The 22,776-nt window shown below is 39.0% G+C and overlaps 1 protein-coding gene across 2 annotated transcripts in view; it reads left to right on the top strand.

Annotated features, from left to right (window-relative positions):
* The first annotated feature begins 1,370 nt into the window (after window positions 1–1,370).
* The window catches only part of CEP78 (centrosomal protein 78), a 30,848-nt gene continuing 9,442 nt past the window's right edge, over window positions 1,371–22,776 (top strand). For both annotated transcript variants that reach the window (XM_081103715.1, XM_081103716.1), the window contains exons 1-10: window positions 1,371–1,881; window positions 8,306–8,478; window positions 8,573–8,645; window positions 9,550–9,653; window positions 11,490–11,664; window positions 13,795–13,908; window positions 16,436–16,500; window positions 16,884–16,995; window positions 20,388–20,523; window positions 21,625–21,670. In XM_081103715.1, the coding sequence (XP_080959841.1) occupies window positions 1,629–1,881; window positions 8,306–8,478; window positions 8,573–8,645; window positions 9,550–9,653; window positions 11,490–11,664; window positions 13,795–13,908; window positions 16,436–16,500; window positions 16,884–16,995; window positions 20,388–20,523; window positions 21,625–21,670 (1,251 nt within the window). In that variant the 5' untranslated portion in view covers window positions 1,371–1,628. The remainder of the gene's footprint in view (window positions 1,882–8,305; window positions 8,479–8,572; window positions 8,646–9,549; window positions 9,654–11,489; window positions 11,665–13,794; window positions 13,909–16,435; window positions 16,501–16,883; window positions 16,996–20,387; window positions 20,524–21,624; window positions 21,671–22,776) is intronic.

Below are 22,776 nucleotides of genomic sequence, written 5' to 3' on the forward strand. Positions count from 1 at the left end.
TGTGCATGTTTGTAGTGGGTGGAGGTACACAGAGTGCAGTGAAAGGAAGAGGAATTCTGTAAACCTAATGCCTAAGGCCTGATGACTATCATTATTCCAGAAACTGAAACATACAGGTTCTAAGGCCAATGTTAAAAGATAAACTGGGGCATATTCACATTTCTTAAGAATTTATTTGAGCAAAAATCAATTCAAATAGGGCAGCACCAAACTGGAAGCTGTTAGGACCTGGGGAGAGACTTTTATAAGAAAAGGGAGGAAGCAAAGCAAGGAAATCATTGACTGACTAGAGTAAAGCCTGGCTGGCTGTTTGTGATTGGTTGTCCTTAGATTTTTGTAAGTTGAGGCATTTACAGGCTTATATTTTGGTTGGCGTAGGCCACCACAACATTAGAGCCACAGGTCTAATGGCTTCCTTGTTTAATTTAATACAAAATTCTCTGCAGCGGGAAAGGCCGGGGAGGGTTGGGGGGGGGGGGGTGGCGTTAAGAGATCAACTGAAGGACTTGTATGCATGCTTATAAGCATAACCAATGGACATAAGACACTGAGGGGTAGGGGAGGCCAGGGGATTGTTAAGGGCAGGAAAAAAGGAGACATATGTAATACTCTTTGTAATACTTTAAGCAATAAAACAATTAAAAAAATACACACAATAAAAAATAAAAAGATACACAAGCAAAAAAAAATTCTGAGTTCTTCCACTTAGCTGTAAGTTACGTAAATTCCTGCGCCTCAGTTTCTCTTTTGTAAAATGGATATACAACAGTAAACTCTCTGTGAAATTGTTAGGAAAATTTAATGATTTCACACACTCAGTGTTTAAAATAATGCCTAGGAAACAGAAAAGTACTAGGTACTCGAGTTAGCCATCATCATCAGTACACAACAAAGAGATTAGTATTAACCACAGTAATATCCTGAGTTTGTGGGACATCTTACAATTTGCCAACAACCATGTGAGGTAAGTAGAAACTACAGCAATTAAAGCGTTTTTGCAGAAATTAGCACAGACGTTAAAGATATAATTGACTGTACTCCCTCGCCTGGGGGGTGCAAGGCCAGACACTTAGGGGGAGTTTAGACTACTTTTTAAAACGCGTTGCTACATCATATCCTATTTTTATTATTTTGTGTCATTTTTAATTATATCCCATTTTTATTCGGATCAATCAGTAAACCCTTTTTGGGAGACCCAGATTCCTATACCCCTTACCTCTTGCACCGCCCTCGCCTCGAAGGTCCCGCCCTTGGCCGCAAGCACAGCCCACGAGAGGCGGGGCCTGCGTGCGGACGCACGGCCAGCGCGCTGACGTCCGCGCCCCGCCCCGCCCCGCCGGCACCCGCCCTCCGGCTGGAGCTGCAGCCCCGCGCTGCCGAGGGTTGGGGGGCGGGCGCCAACGGCCGGCGCCGCGCGGCGGGAAGCGGCGCGGGAGCGCGGCGTCAAGGGGCGATTCAGCTAGGGTCCGGGGCCCTGCGCCTTCTGGCCCACCCGCTGCTCCTGTGCACGCTGCGGAGCCGCAGCCTTCGGGCCGTGGGCGCCCGAAAAGGCGGGAGGCGATCGGGGGCTCCCGGCCGGGGGCGGGCGTCGCCTCCGCCGCCGGTGTCCCCGAGGCCGCCCTCTGGCCATGATCGACTCGGTGAAGGTGCGCCGCGACTCCGCGGCCGACTTCTTCTCGCACTATGAGTACCTGTGCGCGCTGCAGGACGCGGTGCCGCTGCCCGCCGTGCGCGCCAGCCTTCGGGAGGGCGTGCTGGACTTCGACGCCGACCGCCTCCGCTTGGTGGACTGGACGCCGCTCCTGAACACCCTCAAGAGCAATAAAGATCTGCCCCTGATCTCCATCAAGAGCTTCTTCCCATCGGGGCTCGGCGAAACAGGTTTGCAGTTCCCGCTTCTCGCGGTCCGGGTGTCGGTGCCGCGCTGCGGGATTTTAAACGGTGCCAGGTGGAGCCTGCGCGCTGGGCCGGTGGTGGGAGGGCGCGCGGCCCGGGCGTCTTACCCGCTCGGCGACCCTGGGCGAGTCCCACACGTTAAGCCTGTTTTGTCTTCCTTTCCGTTTAGCCCGCGGTATCCGATTTCGCCGATGTGCTGGCGGCACCAGTGACTGACCCGTCGGGAAAGTGTAGTGTGTCAGTCACCGGTGCCTGACAAGGCCCCTTACGTGTTATGGCCTCCAGGTCTTTTTTCTTATCTGTAACCTGGGCTTGACACCCTTTATATCAGCGGTTCTCAACCTGTGGGTCGCGACCCCTTTGGGGGTCGAACGACCCTTTCACAGGGGTCGCCTAAGACCATCGGAAAACATATATATAATTGCATATTGTTTTTGTGATTAATCACTATGCTTTAATTATGTTCAATTTGTAACAATGAAAATACATCCTGCATATCAGATATTTACATTACGATTCATAACAGTAGCAAAATTACAGTTATGAAGTAGCAACAAAAATAATTTTATGGTTGGGGTCACCACAACATGAGGAACTGTATTAAAGGGTCGCAGCATTAGGAAGGTTGAGAACCACTGCTCTATAGGGTGATGGCAAGAATCCCCGGAGTTAACGATTGTGGAGCACTTAGCACAGTTTGGGACATCAGTAATCATCCGACAGATGTTACCTAGTTTATGCAATGGCTTCGCCTAGTGCAGAACACAGCAATTAGGAATTTTGTGCACCCCAGCCTTTTGCTGCATTTCAAGACAGTGCTCTCTGTTGGGGGATAAAGAAGTGGGGGGGGGGGGAGCGGGTGTTGTTTTAATAGTAGCATCATATAGTGGACAGAGCGTAGGTGTGAATGCAGCCTAGGGTTTAAATTCCAGGGTTTACACTGTGTGTGAGCTGGGCAAGTTATTTTTGAACTGCAGGACAATTGTAAATTGACATGAAAACCCACTCTCTTTCCATGGGTTCTTGGAATTAGCAGGTTAGGTGTGCAAAGGATCCTGGCACTTGTACGAGCTCAGTCAGCTCGGAGCCCTGGGGGAGGCTGCAGTGAGCCCAAGCACAGCAGTCAGTACCCTGAAAGAAGTGAGTTCTGGTGCTGCAGTGTGCAAATATGGGAAGGGAAGGTCCAAGGAAGGCTCCTTGGAGGAGGCATCCTTTCTAAGAATGTGCAGAAGCGACTCAGAGGGCAGGAAGGGGCAGCTGTGTCAAAGTTTGAGAAATATAAGACTATCTGGCAAAACTAAGGTGCGGGACTAGAACTCCAGGTTTGAGAAAGAAGTGAATTGAGACCAGAATCCTGGTGGGGGGGCAAACAGGGAGGGGCCTTTTCCTCCGTACAGAAGGCAGCTGATTGGGAGGACTGCGACTTGTAATCTAAGGGCCCAAATTAAGATATAAAGGGGGAGGACTCTGTTACAGAGACCAAAGAGACAGAATGGGTGTGGCCTGTTGACCATTTAAAAGAGGGAAGGCAGCAAATCTGGGAGACAGTCTAAAGCAGCACTTTTCTGCCCCATCGACATGATGGCTCTGTGGTTGAGCTTCGACCTATTAACCAGGAGGTTAAGACTGGATTCCTGCCAGGGCACATGCTGGGGTTGTGGGCTCTATCCCCAGTGTGGGGTGTGCAGGAGGCAGCCAATCAATGATTCTCTCTCATCATTGATGTTTCTCTCTCTCCCTCTCCCTTCCTCTCTGAAATCAATAAAAATAAAAATAAAGCAGCGCTTTCCTGTGATAGGCAGAGAGAGAACCATAGGAAGGGATTGAGGGTGGGGAAAGGATCTTCATCTTTGATGTTTAAGAGGGGCCTTTGGAGCATCCACACCTGTTTGATGAGTGTTTGAAGGCATGGGAGAAACTGAGGTTACCACAAAGAAGATCCCAAACATCGTAGGCCTGAAAAATGTTTTTAAATAGACACACTTGAATATGTTTATTAACTGAGAAAGTAGCCAACAGAGAGGGAGGGAGGGTATGAAGATCTAGAAGAGGAAATGGTTATTGATTGATTGATTTTTTAAATATATTTTTTATTGATTAAGATATTACATATGTGTCCTTATCCCCACGTTACCCCCTCCCCACCTCCCCACCTCCCCCCCCCCCCGCTCATGCCCGCCCCCCCCCCCCCCCCCCCCCGTTGTCCATGTCCATTGGTTAGGCCTATATGCTTGCATATAAGTCCTTTGGTTGATCTTTCCCCCTTACCCCCACCCTCCCCTACCTTCCCTCCAAGGCCCAACAGTCCAATCAATGCCTCTCCGTCTCTGGATCAGTCCTTGTTCAACAGTTTATGTTGTTCATTATATTCCACAAATGAGTGAGATCATGTGGTGTTTATCCTTCTCTGGCTGGCTTATTTCACTTAGCATAATGCTCTCCAGTTCCATCCATTCTGTGGTAAATGGTAAGAGTTCCTTTTTCTACTTCTTCTTCTTAAAGAATACCTTTCAGCATTTCATATAATCCTGGTTTGGTGGTGATGAACTCCTTTAGCTTTTCCTTATCTGTGAAGCTCTTTATCTGACCTTCAATTCTGAATGATAGCTTTGCTGGATAAAGTAATCTTGGTTGCAGGTTCTTGCTGTTCATCACTTTGAATATTTCTTGCCACTCTCTTCTGGCCTGCATGGTTTCTGTTGAGAAATCAGCTGACAGTCATATGGGTACTCCCTTGTAGGTAACTGACTGTCTTTCTCTTGCTGCTTTTAAGATTCTCTCTTTGTCTTTTGCTCTAGGCATTTTAATTATGATGTGTCTTGGTGTGGTCTTCTTTGGGTTCCTTTTGTTTGGGGTTCTCTGCACTTCCTGGACTTGTAAGTCTATTTCTTTGACCAGGTAGGGGAAGTTTTCTGTCATTATTTCTTCAAATAGGTTTTCAATATCTTGCCCTCTCTCTTCTTCTGGTACCCCTATAATTCTGATGTTGGTACGCTTGAAGTTGTCCCAGAGGCTCCTTACACTATCTTCATATTTTTGGAATCCTTTTTCTTTTTTCTTTTTCGGTTGGGTATTTTTTGTTTCTTCGTATTTCAAATCTTTGACTTGATTCCTGGGATCCTCTTGTCTGCTGTTGGATCTCTGTATATTATTCTTTATTTCAGTCAGTGTATGCTTAATTTCTAGTTGGTCTTTTTTCATATCCTCCAGGGTCTCACTAAATTTATCAGCGGTTTCCATAAAATTCTTGAAAAACCTTTTAAACGTGGTCTTGAACTCTATATCCAGTAGTTTGCTTTCCTCCATTTCTGTCATTTGTGACCTGTTTCTTTGTCTCCTCATTTTTTATGCTTCCCTGTGTTGGTAGAGTGGTTTTGTGTGCTAGGTGTCCTGTAGGGCCCAGTGGTTCAGCCTCCCCAGTTACCTGAGGTGGACACTCTTGGTGCACCCCCTTGTGGGCTTTGTGCACTGTCTTGTTGTAGTTATGCCTTGATTGTTGTAGGATCACTGGGAGGAATTGACCTCCAGGCCAATTGGCAGTGAGAATCAGCTGTGTCTGCAGTGGGAGAACTTCTGTGCTGAAGACACCCTTCTGGGGCAAGACTTGCTTCATTGGGGCTTTGGTGCTCACTGAGTCTGCCCCCTGAGTGTGTCCCTTATGGATCTGAGGAGTTGTAATCTGGATGGTCCCACTCTGACCACTGGGTACACTGGCTCTTGGATCTAAGGAGGTGCTAATTTAGCCTCTGCCTGAGGTTACCCAGCAGGAGCTACGAAGAGAACTGCAGATTCCCCTTCCTTTTTTGGAGTTTGGAGGTGCCCAGATGAGGCCCAGCTGTGAAGCAATGCAAGCTGCTGTGGGGCCTTGGGCCTTCTCTTTGAAGTTCTGGGTCTGTCTGGCCCAACTGCAATTTGTTAGGTAATTTTCAGGTTGCAAAGGGCCGGGGCATTCATATTCAAAAGCCTCTGCCGCAGCCTGGGTGGGGCGGGGTCTCAGGGAATCAACAGGGTGGAGCAAGCAGCTATGGCTGATCCTCAGCCCTGCCCTCAGTGTCCCTGTAATTGCTGCCAGAGAGTCCAGTTTCTCCCCGTATGAGTCCTGGGTCCCCAGAGACTTCCCGGAACCGGAGTTCAGAGCGGTCGGGAGCTTGTGACTCCCTCCCGATTCAAAAAGACAGCCACGTCCTCAGGTGCCAGCCCCTTTCCGTACACGCTCGAACCTCCGTACCTCTGCACTTTACTTCTGCACCTCCTCTGAGTCTCCGTGTGCTTTTCTTTTTCCTTCTAGTTGTAGAATTTCCACTCAGCCAGCCTTCCTATAGTTCTGGATGATGTCCGTTTTGTCTTTTCGTTGTATTTTTGAAGTTGTTGTGGGAGGCAGCAATTTCCGTTGTTTACCTATGCCACCATCTTGGTTTCTCTCTGATTGATTTTTTAAAAAACCTGAACATTTGTCTTGTGCCAGGCCCTTTTCTAGGCTCTGGGATTCACACCATCTGTTACCTCTTCTGCAAGGACAGTTCAACTTATCCTCTGGTGAAGAGAAGTTAGGTTATTCTCTACGTCGTATTCAGCTATAGGAACTGTTCTGTACCTCTGAAGCCTTTAACTGAAGTAGTAACTTATAAATCAAAAGAAATTACAGTTGAAAGGGACCTTAGATCAAGGCCACTGTACTTAATCTTGCCTAATATTTTACATTGAATGTAAGAAAAATGTATTACATAGATCATTCTCTTCAGAGTTCCTTTACTGAACCTTCTTTATCGCTTGCATCCAGTGGGTCTAGGTCAGTGGTGGCGAACCTATGACACGCGTGTCAGAGGTGACACGCAAACTCATTTTTTTGGTTGATTTTTCTTTGTTAAGTGGCATTTAAATATATAAAATAAATATCAAAAATATAAGTCTTTGTTTTACTATGGTTGCAAATATCAAAAAATTTCTATATGTGACAGGGCACCAGAGTTAAGTTAGGGTTTTTCAGAAATGCTAACATGCCAAGCTCAAAAGGTTCACCATCACTGGTCTAGGTTATAGATTTTAACCTCCTAAATTTTTTTCTTCATCCTTACATTTTGCCTGGGCTATTACAGAAGCTTCTAGCTGGTTTTGCTGTCCCTGAGTTCAGTTTCTCTCAGTTCATCTGCCTACTCGACTAGTCTTGAGTGATCTTCTAAAATGAAAAGATATGCTGCCCAGCTGGCATGGCTCAGGGTTGGCCTATGAACCTGGAGGTCACAGTTCAATTCCTGATCAGGGCATATGCCCAGGTTGTGGGCGTGATCCCCCAATGCGGGGCATGGAGGCAGCCAATCAGTGATTCTCTGTCACTTTTGATGTTTCTATCTTTCTCCCTCTCCCTTCCTTTCTGAAATCAATAAAAATTTATTTTATAAAATAAAATGAAAAGATACGTTTAAAATAATGCTTATAATGGTTAATGCCCACAGGATTAGTGCATGTTGGTTTGTACAGCTTGTGTTCTGCACAGAGGTTTGAAATCTGAGCTGTGCTCTGCCAGGTCTCATGGAGCTAGATGGCTCTGAGGATGGGGTGCTTTTTCTTATCTGAAGTAGGTACCTCTTTCTAATCCTTTCCTTTGTCTAACTGGCCCTTCAGCAGTGGGGTCCTTTTTTCTACCCTGCAGAGGCACCCTGATCATCATCTGTGGGATTAAAACCATACTCTCTCCCAGACCTACTTCGGCCAGCCTCTCTATTTTAATTTCTATCTCTTCCCCCACTTGCACCCTAGCCTTTTTTGTCAGTACCTGGCAGATGTTGGCTTGGAAGTCTTTGCCTATGTGCTCCCTCTATAGTTAATGCACCTCCCACTCGACTCTGTAGTTATTCTCATCTTTCTAGATCAGAAATTTTAACCTTTTTCATCTCATAGCACACATAAACTAATTACTAAAATTCTTTGGTACATCAAAAAATATATTTTTTGCCAATCTGACAGAAATAGATATGATTTTTATTCATTCACACTGGATGGCTATTATGTTGGCTGGGTTTTTTGTTTGTTTGCTTACATAGTTTATGTTTCTATATCTTATGTGGTTGAAGTTTTGAGTTTACATGTGTCCCTCCTTAAAGAGGGCTTTAAGGGTAGACATCATTTCTATGCCTTAGCACAGAGGAGAAGCTTTTTTTTAGTACTCACCGGAAGTTGTGTTTTTTGTTTTTGTTTTTATTGATTTTAAAGAGAGAGGAAGGGGGTGCGAGGGAGAGAGAAAGAGAGAAGAGGAGAGAAACATCCATCAGTTGCCTCCTGTATTCGCTCCAACCAGGGATGAAACCCAAAACCTAGGTATGTGCCCTGACTGGGAATCAAACCTGCGACCTTTTTAATAATGGTAAAATGTATGGTTGAAATCACTAACTTTATAATCCTTTTGCTTTAGGTTCTGATAGAAATAAAGTTTGCAGAAGTCGAGTTCCTGCAATAAGAAACAAGGATGTAACCTTCCAGCTATGCAAAGCTCTTAAATGCTGTTTAAGTGCATCAAATGCTCTCAAGAACCTGGAACTAAATGGACTAGTTCTGAGAGAGAGAGATTTAACTATTTTAACAAAGGTAAGCCTTCTCCATTGTGTCCTGAGAACATTTAATAGTTGCTTTTGAGGGAAACTGAACCAATAAATTTTTTGACCTTTTCTCCCCATTAAAGGGATTGAATAAATCAGCTACTTTGGTGCAACTGTCTCTAGCAAATTGTCCGATTGGAGATGGAGGTTTAGAAAGTGAGTCTTAATCTTACTTAAGTCTCTTCTCATCAGACTAGTCTTATGATTCCCTACATGCCATGTTAATTCCTATCTAGATCTTTTCTTGGTGCTGCCTCTATCTGAATTGTTTCTTGTGCCTGCTCAAACCTTGGTCCAATATCACTTGTACATGAAAGCTCATCATGCGCAATACTTTCTGAATTAATTTTACTTAAGGTTGTGTTAAGCCACAGCTACACAAATACGTAATATTTTGTATTTATTGTTTGTTTTTTATGTTTGTTCATCTCTAAGAAATATTATGGGAGGGGAAATAGCAAAATATAAAGAGGAAAAAAATCAGTATTATTTTTCAATCATCAGAACACCTATATGCAACCATAATTATAATGCACTATGGTGTGTGCTAAAATAGGAAATATATGCAAAGTACTATGAAGGGTAAGAAGCCTGCATTTCAATTTGAGGGAACCAAGTTTTGAGGTTCTCTAATGTATATTGCTCTAGTATGTTGTATATCACCTAGTAAAATTTTGGATTTATAATTTACATTTAAACTGTTGATTGATAATCGAGATGAGGTTATAGGAAATGAAAATAGGAAGACTTCGGGTTTTTAGTTTTCCTATGTCTCAAAAGCTTGATAGTACTTTACTGAGAGGTTAGGAATAAAGCTTGCAAAATTTAGAGTCCATTTTTAGCATCTAAATAGAATTCAACTTGTTATAAACTGGAATAACGCTTTGTTACTGCCATGTTTTAGAATGCACCAATCCATATCTCTGCAAAAATCGTAGATGATGGTTTTTAGAGTACAGCTATAAACCTCCAGTAGACTCAAGAAAAGTGAGTAAATCAAGATTGACCAGACTCTATAGGCTCTTTATCTTACCGCATATGGTTTTTTTTCCCTGTTTAGTTGTTTGTCAAGGTATAAAGAACTCTGTCACTCTTAAGACAGTAAACTTCACTGGGTGTAATCTGACGTGGCAGGGAGCAGTTCACATGGCCAAGATCTTAAAGGTGATTTTGTTTACATTTTCATGAAAACATACTGTGTGATTGAAGCGCATTACTATTTTGATGCAATATGGCAGTTATTTTCATCTTTTGATACATGTGGTAATTATGGTTTTAGTTTTGTTGGAAGAATATGACCAGTTTTTAGTTTGGGGTTCTACCATTTAGTAAAAATGGTCCACTTAATCTGAGAAATCAGAGATTGAATGTAAAAACATAAACAATGCTTTTATGTATTTTTACTTATTGAAAACATTTATTGTGATACTATGAAGAAAGTTCAAATGACTTAAATGAAAAAAAATAAAACATTTCCTGTTAACTGCTGTAATTTATAAACTAATAAAAATCACTATTTTAGCATTTTGTATATATTGTTTTTAAAATAATGCTTTAACAACTGTACAGTGGTTATACCTACTATATTTAGGCCTAAAATTACTTACTGATACTTTAACTTAAAGCCTTTTTTAATAGTTTGATGGCATAAGTCAGGGATAGGTAGACTATGGCTGGTGAGCCAAATTCAGCCCCTCACCTTTTTTTAAAAAGGTTTTTCTGGAACACCTTTGTTAACATAGTAAGTATGACTATTTTCACCCTGTACGTCGAGTTGAGTAGTTGCAGCAGAAACTGTATGGCCCACAAAGCTGAAAGTTTTACCTTTCGGCCTATACAGAGCAAGTCCATTGACCCCCAAGAAAACAGTTAAGAGCAAGGATTCTAAAAGCAAATGGCCTGTGTTCAGATTCCAGCTCTCCCATTTCATAAACTCTGTGCCTTATTATGTGTGTTAAATGAACTAATTTTGTATAAAATAGTGCCTGGCATGTAATAAGCACTATGTAAATGTTTGCTGTTATTTCCACTGTTGCTTTAATAAGTTATTGTTAATAGAAAAACAACACTAATATTTTCCTTTTATAGTGTCATAAGAACTTTCTTGTTTAAGAATGTAATGAGATATTTGCTCTTATTTTTAAGTTTTTTAGAGAAAGGGGGAGGGAGGGAAAGAAACATCAATGTGAGGGAGGAACATTGATCGGTTGCCTTCTATACATGCCCCAACTAGGACTGAACCCAAAACCTAGGTTATGTGCCCTGGCCAGGAATCGAACTGTCACCTTTTGGTGTATGGGATAACACTGCAACCAACTGAGCCACTCTGGCCAGGGCAGATTTTTTTCTTTTATCGTCAGTTTTTCCTGTTGCCAAAATTTATTTTATAAATATAGAGAATTGAATATGCCTTTCATACAATACCTGTGGTTAAAAATCAAACCATCAGTTTTGTAAGGCATGTCAGACTGGCTTTGCATACACAGTTGGTTTGTATATCCTAAGTAGTATTGGAACCTCTGTATTTATTTTTGTATCATTTAAGAAACTTGTGTAGTATATAATGTACATAAAATATATGCACAGAATTTCGTGTATATAGTTTACTAATAAATAAGGTACATGTTTTTAAAATGTGGAACGCCCAGTCAAGCATTTGGAGACCTCTGAAGAACAGAATTTAGAGCCTCAACAATGCTAGAATTTAGAATCTATTTCCTGACTTGTCAGATTAAGAAAATAAAACTCATAGAATGTAATTGAGTTGTCAATATATATCTAATCAACACAGGCCATCCAATGCTGAAGTCTTATAACTGGCAGACTAGAATCTGGGTCGCTGGGCCCCTAAACCACAATTGAGTAAACTCTTCAGTTGACTCTCCTGACATATATACTGGGTGTGTGTGTGTGAATCTCAAACATAATAAGCCATATTCACTATGCATATCCGGTTCCCATATTCAAGTGACTTACTTTCATCTTATTAAACCTTTCAAGTATCAGACCATGAGAAGACATGAAGAAACCTGGGCTGAGAGTCTTCGTTACCGGAGACCTGATCTTGACTGTATGGCTGGCTTGAGGCGCGTCACTTTGAATCGCAACATGCTCATTGGTGACTTGGGTGCAAGTGCTTTTGCAGAAACTCTTACTGAGGATTTATGGCTTAGAGGTAAATTCTAAAATTGAAAATATTGACTTTTATAATATTAAATTAGTTTTTGGCATAATATCGTCGTATTTTTTAAAGCCTCATTTTTTCCTAAATTTTTTATTGTGCTTTTAAACTTTTCTTAAGAGTTGCATATATATATTGTTTAATTATCCATAATCTTAATAATTCCCAGGCATAATCACTGTTCAGTTTGATATATGCACTTTCAGTCTATTTTTTTATAAATATATTTGTACACTTAGAGATTACAAAAATGGAATTGTAGTGTACTTACTATTCATATCCCTACTTTTTTTTTTTCAGAGAGAGATAAAAACATCAGTGATGAGAGAGAAACATTGATCGGCTGCCTCCTGCACCCCCCCTCACCCCCCCCAGAATCGAACCGTGACCTCCTGGTTCATAGGTCGACACTCAACCACTGAGCCACACCAGCCGGGCCATATCCCTGCTTTTTTCACTTAATGGAATATTATGTAGTACTCCATTATATTGCTGCACAATAGTTTAATCAATTATTTGCAATTAGATTTAGACAGTTTGTGCTTTTTTCTGTTGGTAACTGTGTATAGTGAGCATTTTGTATGTACATCTCTGTGTCCGTCAGGATTACTTCTGTAGCATATGTTACTAAAAGTGGAATGAGCAAGTGTGACATATTTTTAAGACTGGATATATGTTGCCAAATTGCCTGCCAGAAATACTGTACCAATTTATAATCTACACTAGCAGTGTATGTGAGACCTGCACCCTCACGAACACTGGCTTGTTTCAATTAAATGCAAGTTGGGTTATTTCAAATTTTGTAATTTTTTTCATTTAGTATAGTATGAACATCTTAACAAGTCAGTAAATTTACATCTGCCACATTATTTTTAGTGGCTGTTGAGAGTTCCATAAAATGAATATGCTATACTTAGCTTATTCATTCTTGTTAGATATATAAGCTATTTCCAGTTTTTCACTATAATAACACTGTGATACACATCCTTGCCTACATCTCTGATTATTGTTTATGGTTAAATTCTTAGAAAAAGAATACTTCTGGGTCAAGAGTATGCACATTTTAAAGGCTTTTGCTATATGGTTTTGGCCTAATCTGATAAGAAAACAGTCACATTTGATTGTCTTAATTTGTATTCATTTGATTTACTAGTGAGATTTACTGGCTTTTTTTTTTTTTTTTTATCAGTTTGGCTAGTTGGATAATTATATCCTGTGTCCATTCTGTGGTAAGAGTTTGTGAGTGTTACATCATATTCTCTTAGATCCATATATCTGACTTCTTATATCTGTGTACCATGAGGTTTTGAAAGACTCCAGCTATTTTAATGTAAAGGTATATTAACACAGTGGTATAAAAACTCTTTTTTTAAAGACTCACATAGTTTCCTCTTATGTATACTTATATCAGTGCTTTTGTGATGATCCCTTTGGTTTAGATGAGTAGGTTGTACAACCTCAGAACTAATGGTATTCATGGTCATTTGTTCTTTTCTCTGTCTGACCTTTTACCAAGAGAGAGTTCTTGAGTATCATTCTTTCATGGTGGGTTTTTGGCATATTTCACATGTATTTTATTATGTACTCACACATTCTTTGGATTTGTCATTATTTGCATACTCTTAGACTTCTTTTGTCTTTTTTATTCTAAATCTAATGTTACCACATTTTTTTCTATTTTCCCCTTTTAACTAGTGTCAAGAGTAAATTGGAGCTCAGGATCATGATCAAAAGAATGCACTGCAATTGCTGAGCCCACTCAGTTTTTGCCTATGAGGTTTACACTGCCATTAGCATCCTTGCTAATTAAAAACTGAGATTCTTTTGTGATATTTTTCACTCATAGATTATATAGAATTATTCTTCAACTCTAATTATAAAATATGCTAGGTGATTTATTGGTACTAAAGGTAGGATAATCTTGGCATATCCAAGAAGTGTTTTTTTTATTGGATTTTGTATTATGTATGCATATACTTTAAAAAAATTTTTTTTTCAGTGCCTAATATTAAAACCCTGCCATGACTAGTCTTGTACAGGAATTTTCCACACATGAATAAGTGAGAGTTGTCTGTGTTAAATCTATACAGAATTGGCAAGTGACTTTTTGTCTTTCATCAATAGCACTTGACCTGCAGCAGTGTGGCCTCACCAATGAAGGAGCAAAAACTTTACTAAAGGCCCTTGAAAACAATAGAACGCTCGTCATTCTGGATATAAGAAGAAATCCACTTGTTGGTATGTCTCCCCATTTTTTTAATGGTTAACAAATAACATAACAAAAATTATTTGTGTATCGACAATTTTTAAAACCTAATGTGTTTACTTTCCTAATCTTATACTTTTGTAGCATAAAGTCTTATCCTCATGGAACTTACATTCTAGTGGAGGAGTTCAGATAGAAATGAGTAAACAGATAAGTAGTATCATTTTATATGATAAGAAGTACAAAGATGCCTTGCGGGAAGGAGGCACGTAGGACTATATTAGATAGGTTTGTCAGGGGACAGCTTTACTAGAGAAGTGACATTCAAGTGGAAGAGACCTGAGTGAAGAGAGGGGCAAGCCATGGAAGATCTGGGGAAGCACATGCCAGGACAGGAGAGCAATGAGTGTGCAGGCACATAGGTGGCAGGGTGGATGGAGTATTTAAGGAAAAACAAGGAAGCCAACGTGGCCAGAGCACTGAGTGAGGAAAAACATGGTATGCTATGAGGTCAGGGAGCTAGCCAGGGACCTGATTTTGTAAGGTCTTAAAGGTCAGAGGAAGGACATGGCTTGCTCTAAATGAGCAAAGGATTTTGAGCTGGAAAAAGGCATCATCTGGGAAGTGTTTCAATAAGATGACCCTGGTGTGGAGACTAGACTTGTGGGGGGATAAAGAAGCAAACAGGGCCCCAGCTGGTTTGGCTCAGTGGATAGAGCATTGGCCTGTGGACTGAAGGGTCCCAGATTCGATTCCAGTCAAGGGCACATGCCTGGGTTGTGGGCTCGATCCTCAGTAGGGAGCATGCAGGAGGCTGCCGATCAATGATTCTCATCATTGATGTTTCTATCTCCCTCTCCTTTCCTCTCTAAAATCAATAAAAATATATATTTTAAAAAAAAGAAGCAGCAGCAGCAAACAGGGAGACCAGTTTGAAGACTATCACAATGGTCCAAATAAGAGATGGCTATGGCTTACCTTAGGGTGGCAAGTTGCAGCTGGTGAAAGTGGTTGAGTTCAGATTGTGTTTTGAGGGTGTAGCTAAAAAGACGTGCAGTTAGATCAGGCATGGTATATGAAGGAAATAGCAGTAAAGAAACAAGTCCACCCTAGCTGGTTTGGCTCAATGGATAGAGCATCAGCCTGTGGACTAAAGGGTCCTAGGTTCGATTCTGGTCAAGGGCACATGCCCAGGTTGCGGGCTCGATCCCCAGTGTGGGGTGTGCAGGAGACAGCCGATCAATGATTCTCTCTCATCATTGATGTTTCTATCTCTTTCTCCTCCCTCTCTGAAATCAATATATATATATATATTTAATTAAAAAAACCCCAATGCCCTGACCAGTTTGGTTCAGTGGATAGAGCGTCGGCCTGTGGACTGAAGGGTCCTGGGTTCGATTCCAATCAAGGGCATGTACGTTGGTTGCGGGCACATTCCAAGTGGGGGATGTGCAGGAAGCAGCTGATTGATGTTTCTCTTTTTTTTTTTTTTTTTTTTTTTTTTCCAGTGAAGTGATATCCAGTTTTATTAAATGGCTTTCACAACAGCACACAACTGGAAAACAGTTTTTCTCCAGCACTAGGCTCACCCTTTAATTACAAAGGAAATTATTGAAGGTGAACATTTGCTAGAAAAACATTTCACATCAAGAGTGAGAAGCTTGCAGTTCTGACCACACTAGCTACCAGTGACTTCCTTGTTACATATTTCCATCCCTTGGCCTTGGTCACTGGCATTTAGATCGCTCAGGAAATACACTTACAGAATCCATTTCTCAAGTTTAATCTTTAAATCTTATCTGGGCTGTTTTTATGGTTTGCTAGATTCATTTATTAGTAGTATTGTTTTTTCTTTCAGAGAGTTATGCCTTTATAGAGAGCTTCCATAATATGAGAGAAATCAAAGTGAACGAGAGAGCTGGCATTAGAGATATTGAACGTCACAAGACACAGCCCAGTAGCAGTGATGCTGTTATTTTTGTTGATGTTTCTCTATCATCGATGTTTCTAATTCTCTATCCCTCTCCCTTCCTCTCTGTAAAAAATCAATAAAGTATATTTAAAAACAAACAAACAAAAAAAACCCCCAAAGTGTTTAGACTTGATCTTTGCTGCTGCCAAAATAATAGCCATTGGGGGAGGGGAGAGCAATGTGTGAGGCGGCATACTTTCATCTTAGGTTTTTTGTTGTTGTTTTTTAAATTTATCTTTATTATTGAAAGTATTACAGATATTTCCTTTTTTCCCCCCATTGACCTCCCTCCACTATGTTCCCACCTCTCACCCCCAGGTCTTCACCACACTAACGTCTGTGTCCATGGGTTATGCATATATGCATATAAGTTCTTTGGTTACTCTCTCCCCATCCACACCAACCCTCATCTTAGGTTTTTGAGAAGAAATTAGAATATCAAAGATGGGAATAGGTATACAATTACATTATGAGGATTTCATATTTAATTTTATAGGAAAAGCAATAATTGGTTTCCTTTTGTTTGTAAATGAGAATAACCACTCATTGAAAAACAGTTACTATAATTTCAATTTATTTTACTTTAGATCATTCTGTGATGAAAGCAATTATCAAAAAAGTTCTCCAGAATGGAAGCAGTGCCAACTCAGAGGTATAGTATGTTTCACTTCTCTAGGAAGAATTTCTCTTTCATTGATTTTTTTTCTTCTTTTTCTAATAAAATAAAATTACCAAGGTCATTTTTGCCATCTTAAATTAAGTTGTTAGTCAAATGAAATGGCTTTCAGTTTTTTAAAATATTGTGTAATTATTTAATTTGGGGTACCAGAAATACAGATTGTAAACCTTTTCTTAACTTAAAATATCTTAAAATTCCCAATTAAGATATACTTTCCAATTAAGAAAGTAAAATAAATTTTTTATGTTTATAATCTGTCAATTTCCTAGAAAAAAGTTTGTGGTGACTTTAATTATATACCAAACCCTCATAAATTACCTTTATCTGAAATGGATTATTTATTATTCCTCTTCCAGTATCAGTGGATAACTCCTCCATCAGTGAAGGAACCAATGAAAACTGCTAAACAGAAAAAAAAAACTATAATTCTGGGAAGTGGTAGAAAAGGAAAAGCTACTATTAGAATTGGTAATTCTTTGCTCTTTAATGCTACTAAAAGTTATACCCTTTATGTGTTCTGGTGTGCTACAACTGAAGACTCTTCTCATTGTATGGTTTTTATGGTAACAAACAGTATTAACTACATACATATTAGGATGACTAATTGTTCTGATACAGATTATGAGAATTTGTAGAATGTAGAAATAAATAATTTCGGAATGAGATGCTAATATTTTCTTTTTTTTTAATTAACCAATTTTCTTGTTTGGGTTTCATAAAAAGTTTATTATTTTGAATGTTTTCTAGTTGTAGAATTGCTGGGTCATAAGGCAGTTCCATTTTTTAATTTTGAGGGGAACCTCCATACTGTTTTCCATAGTGGCTGCACCAATCTGCATTCTCACCAACAGTACACAAGGGTACCCTTCTCTCCACATTCTCACCAACACTTGTTGTTTGTTGATTCATTGATGATAGCCATTCTGACAGGTATGAATTGATAGCTCATTGTGGTTTGAATTTGCATGTCTCTGATAGGGAAGTTGACTATCCTTTCATATATCTACTGGCCGTTCCTCTTTGGAGAAATGTCTATTCGGGTCCTTTGCCCATTTTTAAAAATTAAATTAGGGTTTGAGTTGTATGAGTTCTTTATAAATTTTGGGTATTAACCCCTTATCGGATGTATCATCAGCAAATATGTTCTTTGGGTTGTCTTTTCATTTTGTTGGTGGTTTCCTTTGCTGTGCAAAACTTTTTAGTTTGATGTAATTCCATTTGTTTATCTTTTCTTTTGTTTCCCTTGCCCGAGGAGATATATTAGAAAAAATATTACTAAGAGAAATATCCAGGATTTTACTGCCTATGTTTTCTTCTAGGAGTTTTATGATTTGTAATCTTACATTTAAGTCTTTAATCCATTTTGAGTTTATTCTTGTATATGGTGTAAGAAGATGGTCTAGTTTCATTTTTTTACATGTATCTGTCCAGTTTTTCCAACAGCATTTATTGAATAGATTGTTTACCCCATTTAAGTATTTTTTAAAATATACTTTTATTGATTTCAGAATGGAAGAGAGAGAGAAAGAGAGAGAGAGAAACATCAATGATGAGAGAGAATTATTGATTGGCTGCCTCCTACATGCGCCACACTGGGGATCAAGCCCGCAACATGGGCATATGTTTGACCAGGAATTGAACCGTGAATTCCTGGTTCATAGGTCGACGCTCAACCACTGAGACATGCTGGCTAAGCCCTAGTTACACTTTTTAATGCATTCACAAGGTTTCATTCAGTTGATTGGTCAATTTTTTTAAATTGGTGAAAAATTGCAAATAACCTAAATATTAAGTAATTTTTGTAAAACATCTTCATAAATACAACTTTCTTTTTTTATTAAAAAATGTGTGTTTTTGAGTCTCCATTAATTAACTTGTTTGGTCAATAATATATTAAATAGCCCTGGGTGGTGTGGCTCAGTGGTATTGCATCGGCCTGCACACCAAAGGATCACAGGTTCAATTCTGGTCAAGGGCACATATCTCAGTTGCGGGTTTGTTCGCCAGTCCTGATCAGGGCACATGCAGGGGACCAATTGATGTCTCTCTCTCACATCAATGTCTCTCTCTCTCTCTCTCTCTCTCTCTCTCTCTCTCTCTCTCTCTCCATCCCTTCTTTCTACTCTCTCTAAAAAAATCAATGGAAAAAATATCCTTAGATGAGGATTAAGCAAAAATAATAATAATATGTTTAATAGTAGTTGGTAAGAGTATTTATTAAATCAAAAGAAATCTTATGATTTGCGTATAGTTTTTATTTCCAGTGATATTTTAATAGTCAAGTAGTATATACAAAGAAATTGAGAGTATTACACTAATTATATATTATTAAAAGTTTATATCATGCGTAAGAGTCTTAAAAGTAACTAAGTTAGTGTTTTGATATAATATTAGAAGTGGAAACATATATGAAACATTTACATATTAAAAAATAATTAGGAATTCTATAATTTTGAGTACCTGGCATCATGGAATGAGAATAGAAAAATTAAAATTTTTTTTCTTACTTAGCACGATTAAACAAAGTGGAAATGTACAAATTTGTGAGCTCGCTGAGCTATTTTAAGAGTAATTTTATTTCTTGGGCTTTTTTTTGTATTTGCCTCAGTTATTTGGAGACATAGAGGTAAGCCAAATAAGTGTCTGGCTATATAGTTAGATCCAGGCAAGGTTATGGGTTGAATAATTGTGTGAATTGTGTCACATTTATATGGTAATGATGTGTACAGAAAGAAAATAGGAATTTATTAGAATTTTTTAAATCTAACAAGAGAAGTGTAAATTCTTTTGGTTTTCATTACAAATATATTTGCTTTCATTTCTGAAATTAAAGGAAAAGGTATACACATACAAACCACACATACACAAACATTATTTGTTAGAGGGTAATTAAATAAATAAAAATATAATAGTATAAGATGAACTGACTGAGGTCCTATATATTTTAAGAGATAATGTAAATATATCCAGGGAAATCACACAGAATTATGTGATTATCAATAAGTTACACTACATGAAATATTTGTCCTTTACTATCACATATGCTGTATTTTGCATACTAATGTTGCTTAAGTAGATCTTCTATAGTAAAATAGATTTCAAGGATAAATATAACCATATATTATTTGTTTTCAGTAACAGTGAAAATTCTTAAATGTGAATTTTAATATATGGTGTGTTATAAAGAAAATATTAAAATGTAGGCTAGTTTTTGATACCAAATATTTCATGTAATGATACTTGACTCTTTAGTATTGAAATGTAGGATAAGTCTCCATATTTTGCTTTTTTATCCAATGGGTTTTATTTCTTTTGTATTTTCTACATGAAATCAAATGAGCAATGAAGGTCAACAGACTTATAGTAGAGTAACTTTGATTACCTACCACCCAGCAACTTTCAGTCTTGTAGCCTTGATCATTTTTACATAGCAAAATTAATCTTAAGTTGAAATTTTGGTCTACTTCAGAAGATTCTGTTTAGCAGGAGTCATGGATGTATCTGTTTCTCTATCTTTGAAATTCAGAAATGCCAAAGGTATTTTGAAATTCAATAAACTAAATGTTTCTGCATGGTACATAAAATGTATCCTGTATAATTTTCTTTCCTTGACATATTTTTTATTCACTTTTGCATATTCTGCACTGTTAATGTATTTTAGTTAAAATATTAACTTGTTAAATACTTTTAAACAATGCTTGCCTATGTAAAAACATTTTTATAAAATGACTGTTTTTAATGGCCTTGGCATCATTTTTAAGTGCCTGCTTGTATTTTTTTTGAAGTATGCATATGTGATAAGTGTTCTGTGGTCCTTGAATGCATCCTGAGTCTTTCTTGTAATGTTTTCTCAAACATAGGATTGGCTACAAAGAAACCTGTAAATAATGGAAGGAAACACTCCCTTGGGAAAGATAATTATGCTCCTGAACCTCTACCGCCTGGTGTGTCTGGTTTCCTGCCATGGCGTACTGCAGAACGTGCAAAAAGGAACAGGTACAGTATTTTTATTTCCTATCTTTAGGAGTTTCTATTATGTAGGAAGGAGGTCTGTGGCTGTTTCTATAGAGAATAAAGATAACTCACACAGTGTTTTTGCCTAGTGCACCTTTAAGGAAGAAAAACTAAAGGTAATTATAATTGGGAATTTAAAGTTATTGCTTGAGTATCACAACAGATGTAACCCAGTGGGAGTCAAGAGGAGACTAAAATTATCTCTAATTGTGTGAGTGAGAAAGGTTTCATTAAAGGCTGGTACAGTTGAGCCAAGCCCTGCAGCACAGAAGTAGGAAGAAGTATGGATTAGACTTAATGTTACTCAGTCAACTGTCATAACTCATTTTAGTGAATTACACTAGATTTAACTAGTTTTAGCTGGTTGTTTACTCAGGGGATAGCTGTTTATAGTAATATTTGTCATCGAAATGTAGAAGTCTTTTTAAATTGCTGAACTATAATTTTAGGCTTGCCAGTGAATTAGATTGCTATAAATTATTTTCAAATAACTTACTTGGTAGTATTCAAGAAATTGGGGTTTGACAATTGCTTAAGAAAACAGAATTGATTTTAAATAAGACTTGAAGTAGGTACTATGTAAAATATTAAATTGCTCACATTAAATCTATCATGTATAATGATCAGTTATTCATTGGAGTCTCCATTGGACGACTGCTAATGTGAATTATTATTGTATAAACTATAGTGCTGAGGTCCCAGTCTTTGCACATTAGTTTTATAACTTAGTGGTTTCGTATCTTTTTTTTGAGACACTAACCTCAATCCATCCTAGTCTTAGGAGTCATAAATTGAAGAACCATTAATATCACCATTAAAGAAGTTAGACTAGAAATCTCAACCATCCTGACATAGGAACTGAAGGTGCCTCTCAGCAGTTCTGAGTTATCACAAAGCCAATATGCTAAATTCTGTTCAATTGTCTCCATAGCAGAGTTTTATGGGTGCTAATTTTGAGCTTATTTATTGTTATACAAAATTTTATATGGATATGGTACATAATCCTGACAAGTTTTATTAACTGGGGTTAACTGATGATGTACTTATATTAAAATATAATTTTATTTGTTGATATTTCTTTAGGGGTTTCCCATTGATCAAAACTCGTGATACATATAATCAGTTGCAGGTATGTAGCTGTCATATTTATGGCACATAGTGGGTTGAAGTGGAAAAGGTGCAAGTTTGTTCTCTCTGCTTTTTAAACTTAACAGTCTTGCAAGAAACATTTTCCTTCCTTTTAAACTCGTCATTTAAAACTTGTCAGGCCACTCTCCCAATGCCACCTTGTAGTTGTGTGGATGTGGCACACACTGGGGGCCTTGTGGCTTCATCTGTACCAGCAAACAAGGAAGCCATTTCTCTAGTCCACAAATCACTGTTACCCAGTGAATGAATGTGACTGCCATTACTGATCCAGTATGTGTAGCTGTCATAGTTAAGAATGTTCTGATGTTTTCAAGAAATGTTATCTGGGGCTATATAACTTTCTTGTCCTAAAGCCAAAATAAAGCAACACATCCCAAAGTCTCTGCTCTCTCAGAACACTTCTCCCTGTCTCATCAAGACCACACATACTTTCTGTCATACTGCCTCATGGCCTTAGAGCACACGAATCCTCAGTATCAGGTTCTCCTCCCAATTATCCTGGGAGACTGTGTGGTTGCTCTGTAAAAAATAGCACTCCTGGGATTGAAAGAATAGCACTCTGGGCGTCATTACCACCTCTGCCTGCCCAGAAGAGTGTCTGTCTTGTTCTACTGTTGGGACCTTCCTACACTGCAGGGTTTGCTGCTTGTGCTTGAAACACTATCTTAGTGACTTGTCCTCGGTGCTGTCCTCGCACACTTCTTTTTGATCTGTAAACTTTTTACAGGTTGAACCAGGTCCATTTTTTAAATTTTGGAAATACCATATTGAACAACATTCCAGTGGCAGTGAAACTTGACAGGAGAGTTGTATTAGTACTACACACACTTTGTCTTAAGGATGATGAGAAGAAGAGGTTTTTGATGGGTCACTTTTAGTTGTGTATGGGTGTGTGATTTATTTTTTAAAATTCTAGTGTTTTGCTTTCAAATTATTCTTCTAATTCTTTATATATCTACTAGAGGCCTGGTGCAGGAATTTGTGCACAGGTGGAGTCCCTCGGCCTGGCTGGCGATTGGGGCCAGTCAGGGCCCATCTGGGCTGACTGTGGAGGGGAGGGACTGCGGGAGGTTGGCCGGCCGAGGG

The sequence above is a fragment of the Myotis nattereri genome (assembly GCF_964212035.1).
Source record: "Myotis nattereri genome assembly, chromosome: 12".
NCBI lineage: Eukaryota > Metazoa > Chordata > Mammalia > Chiroptera > Vespertilionidae > Myotis > Myotis nattereri.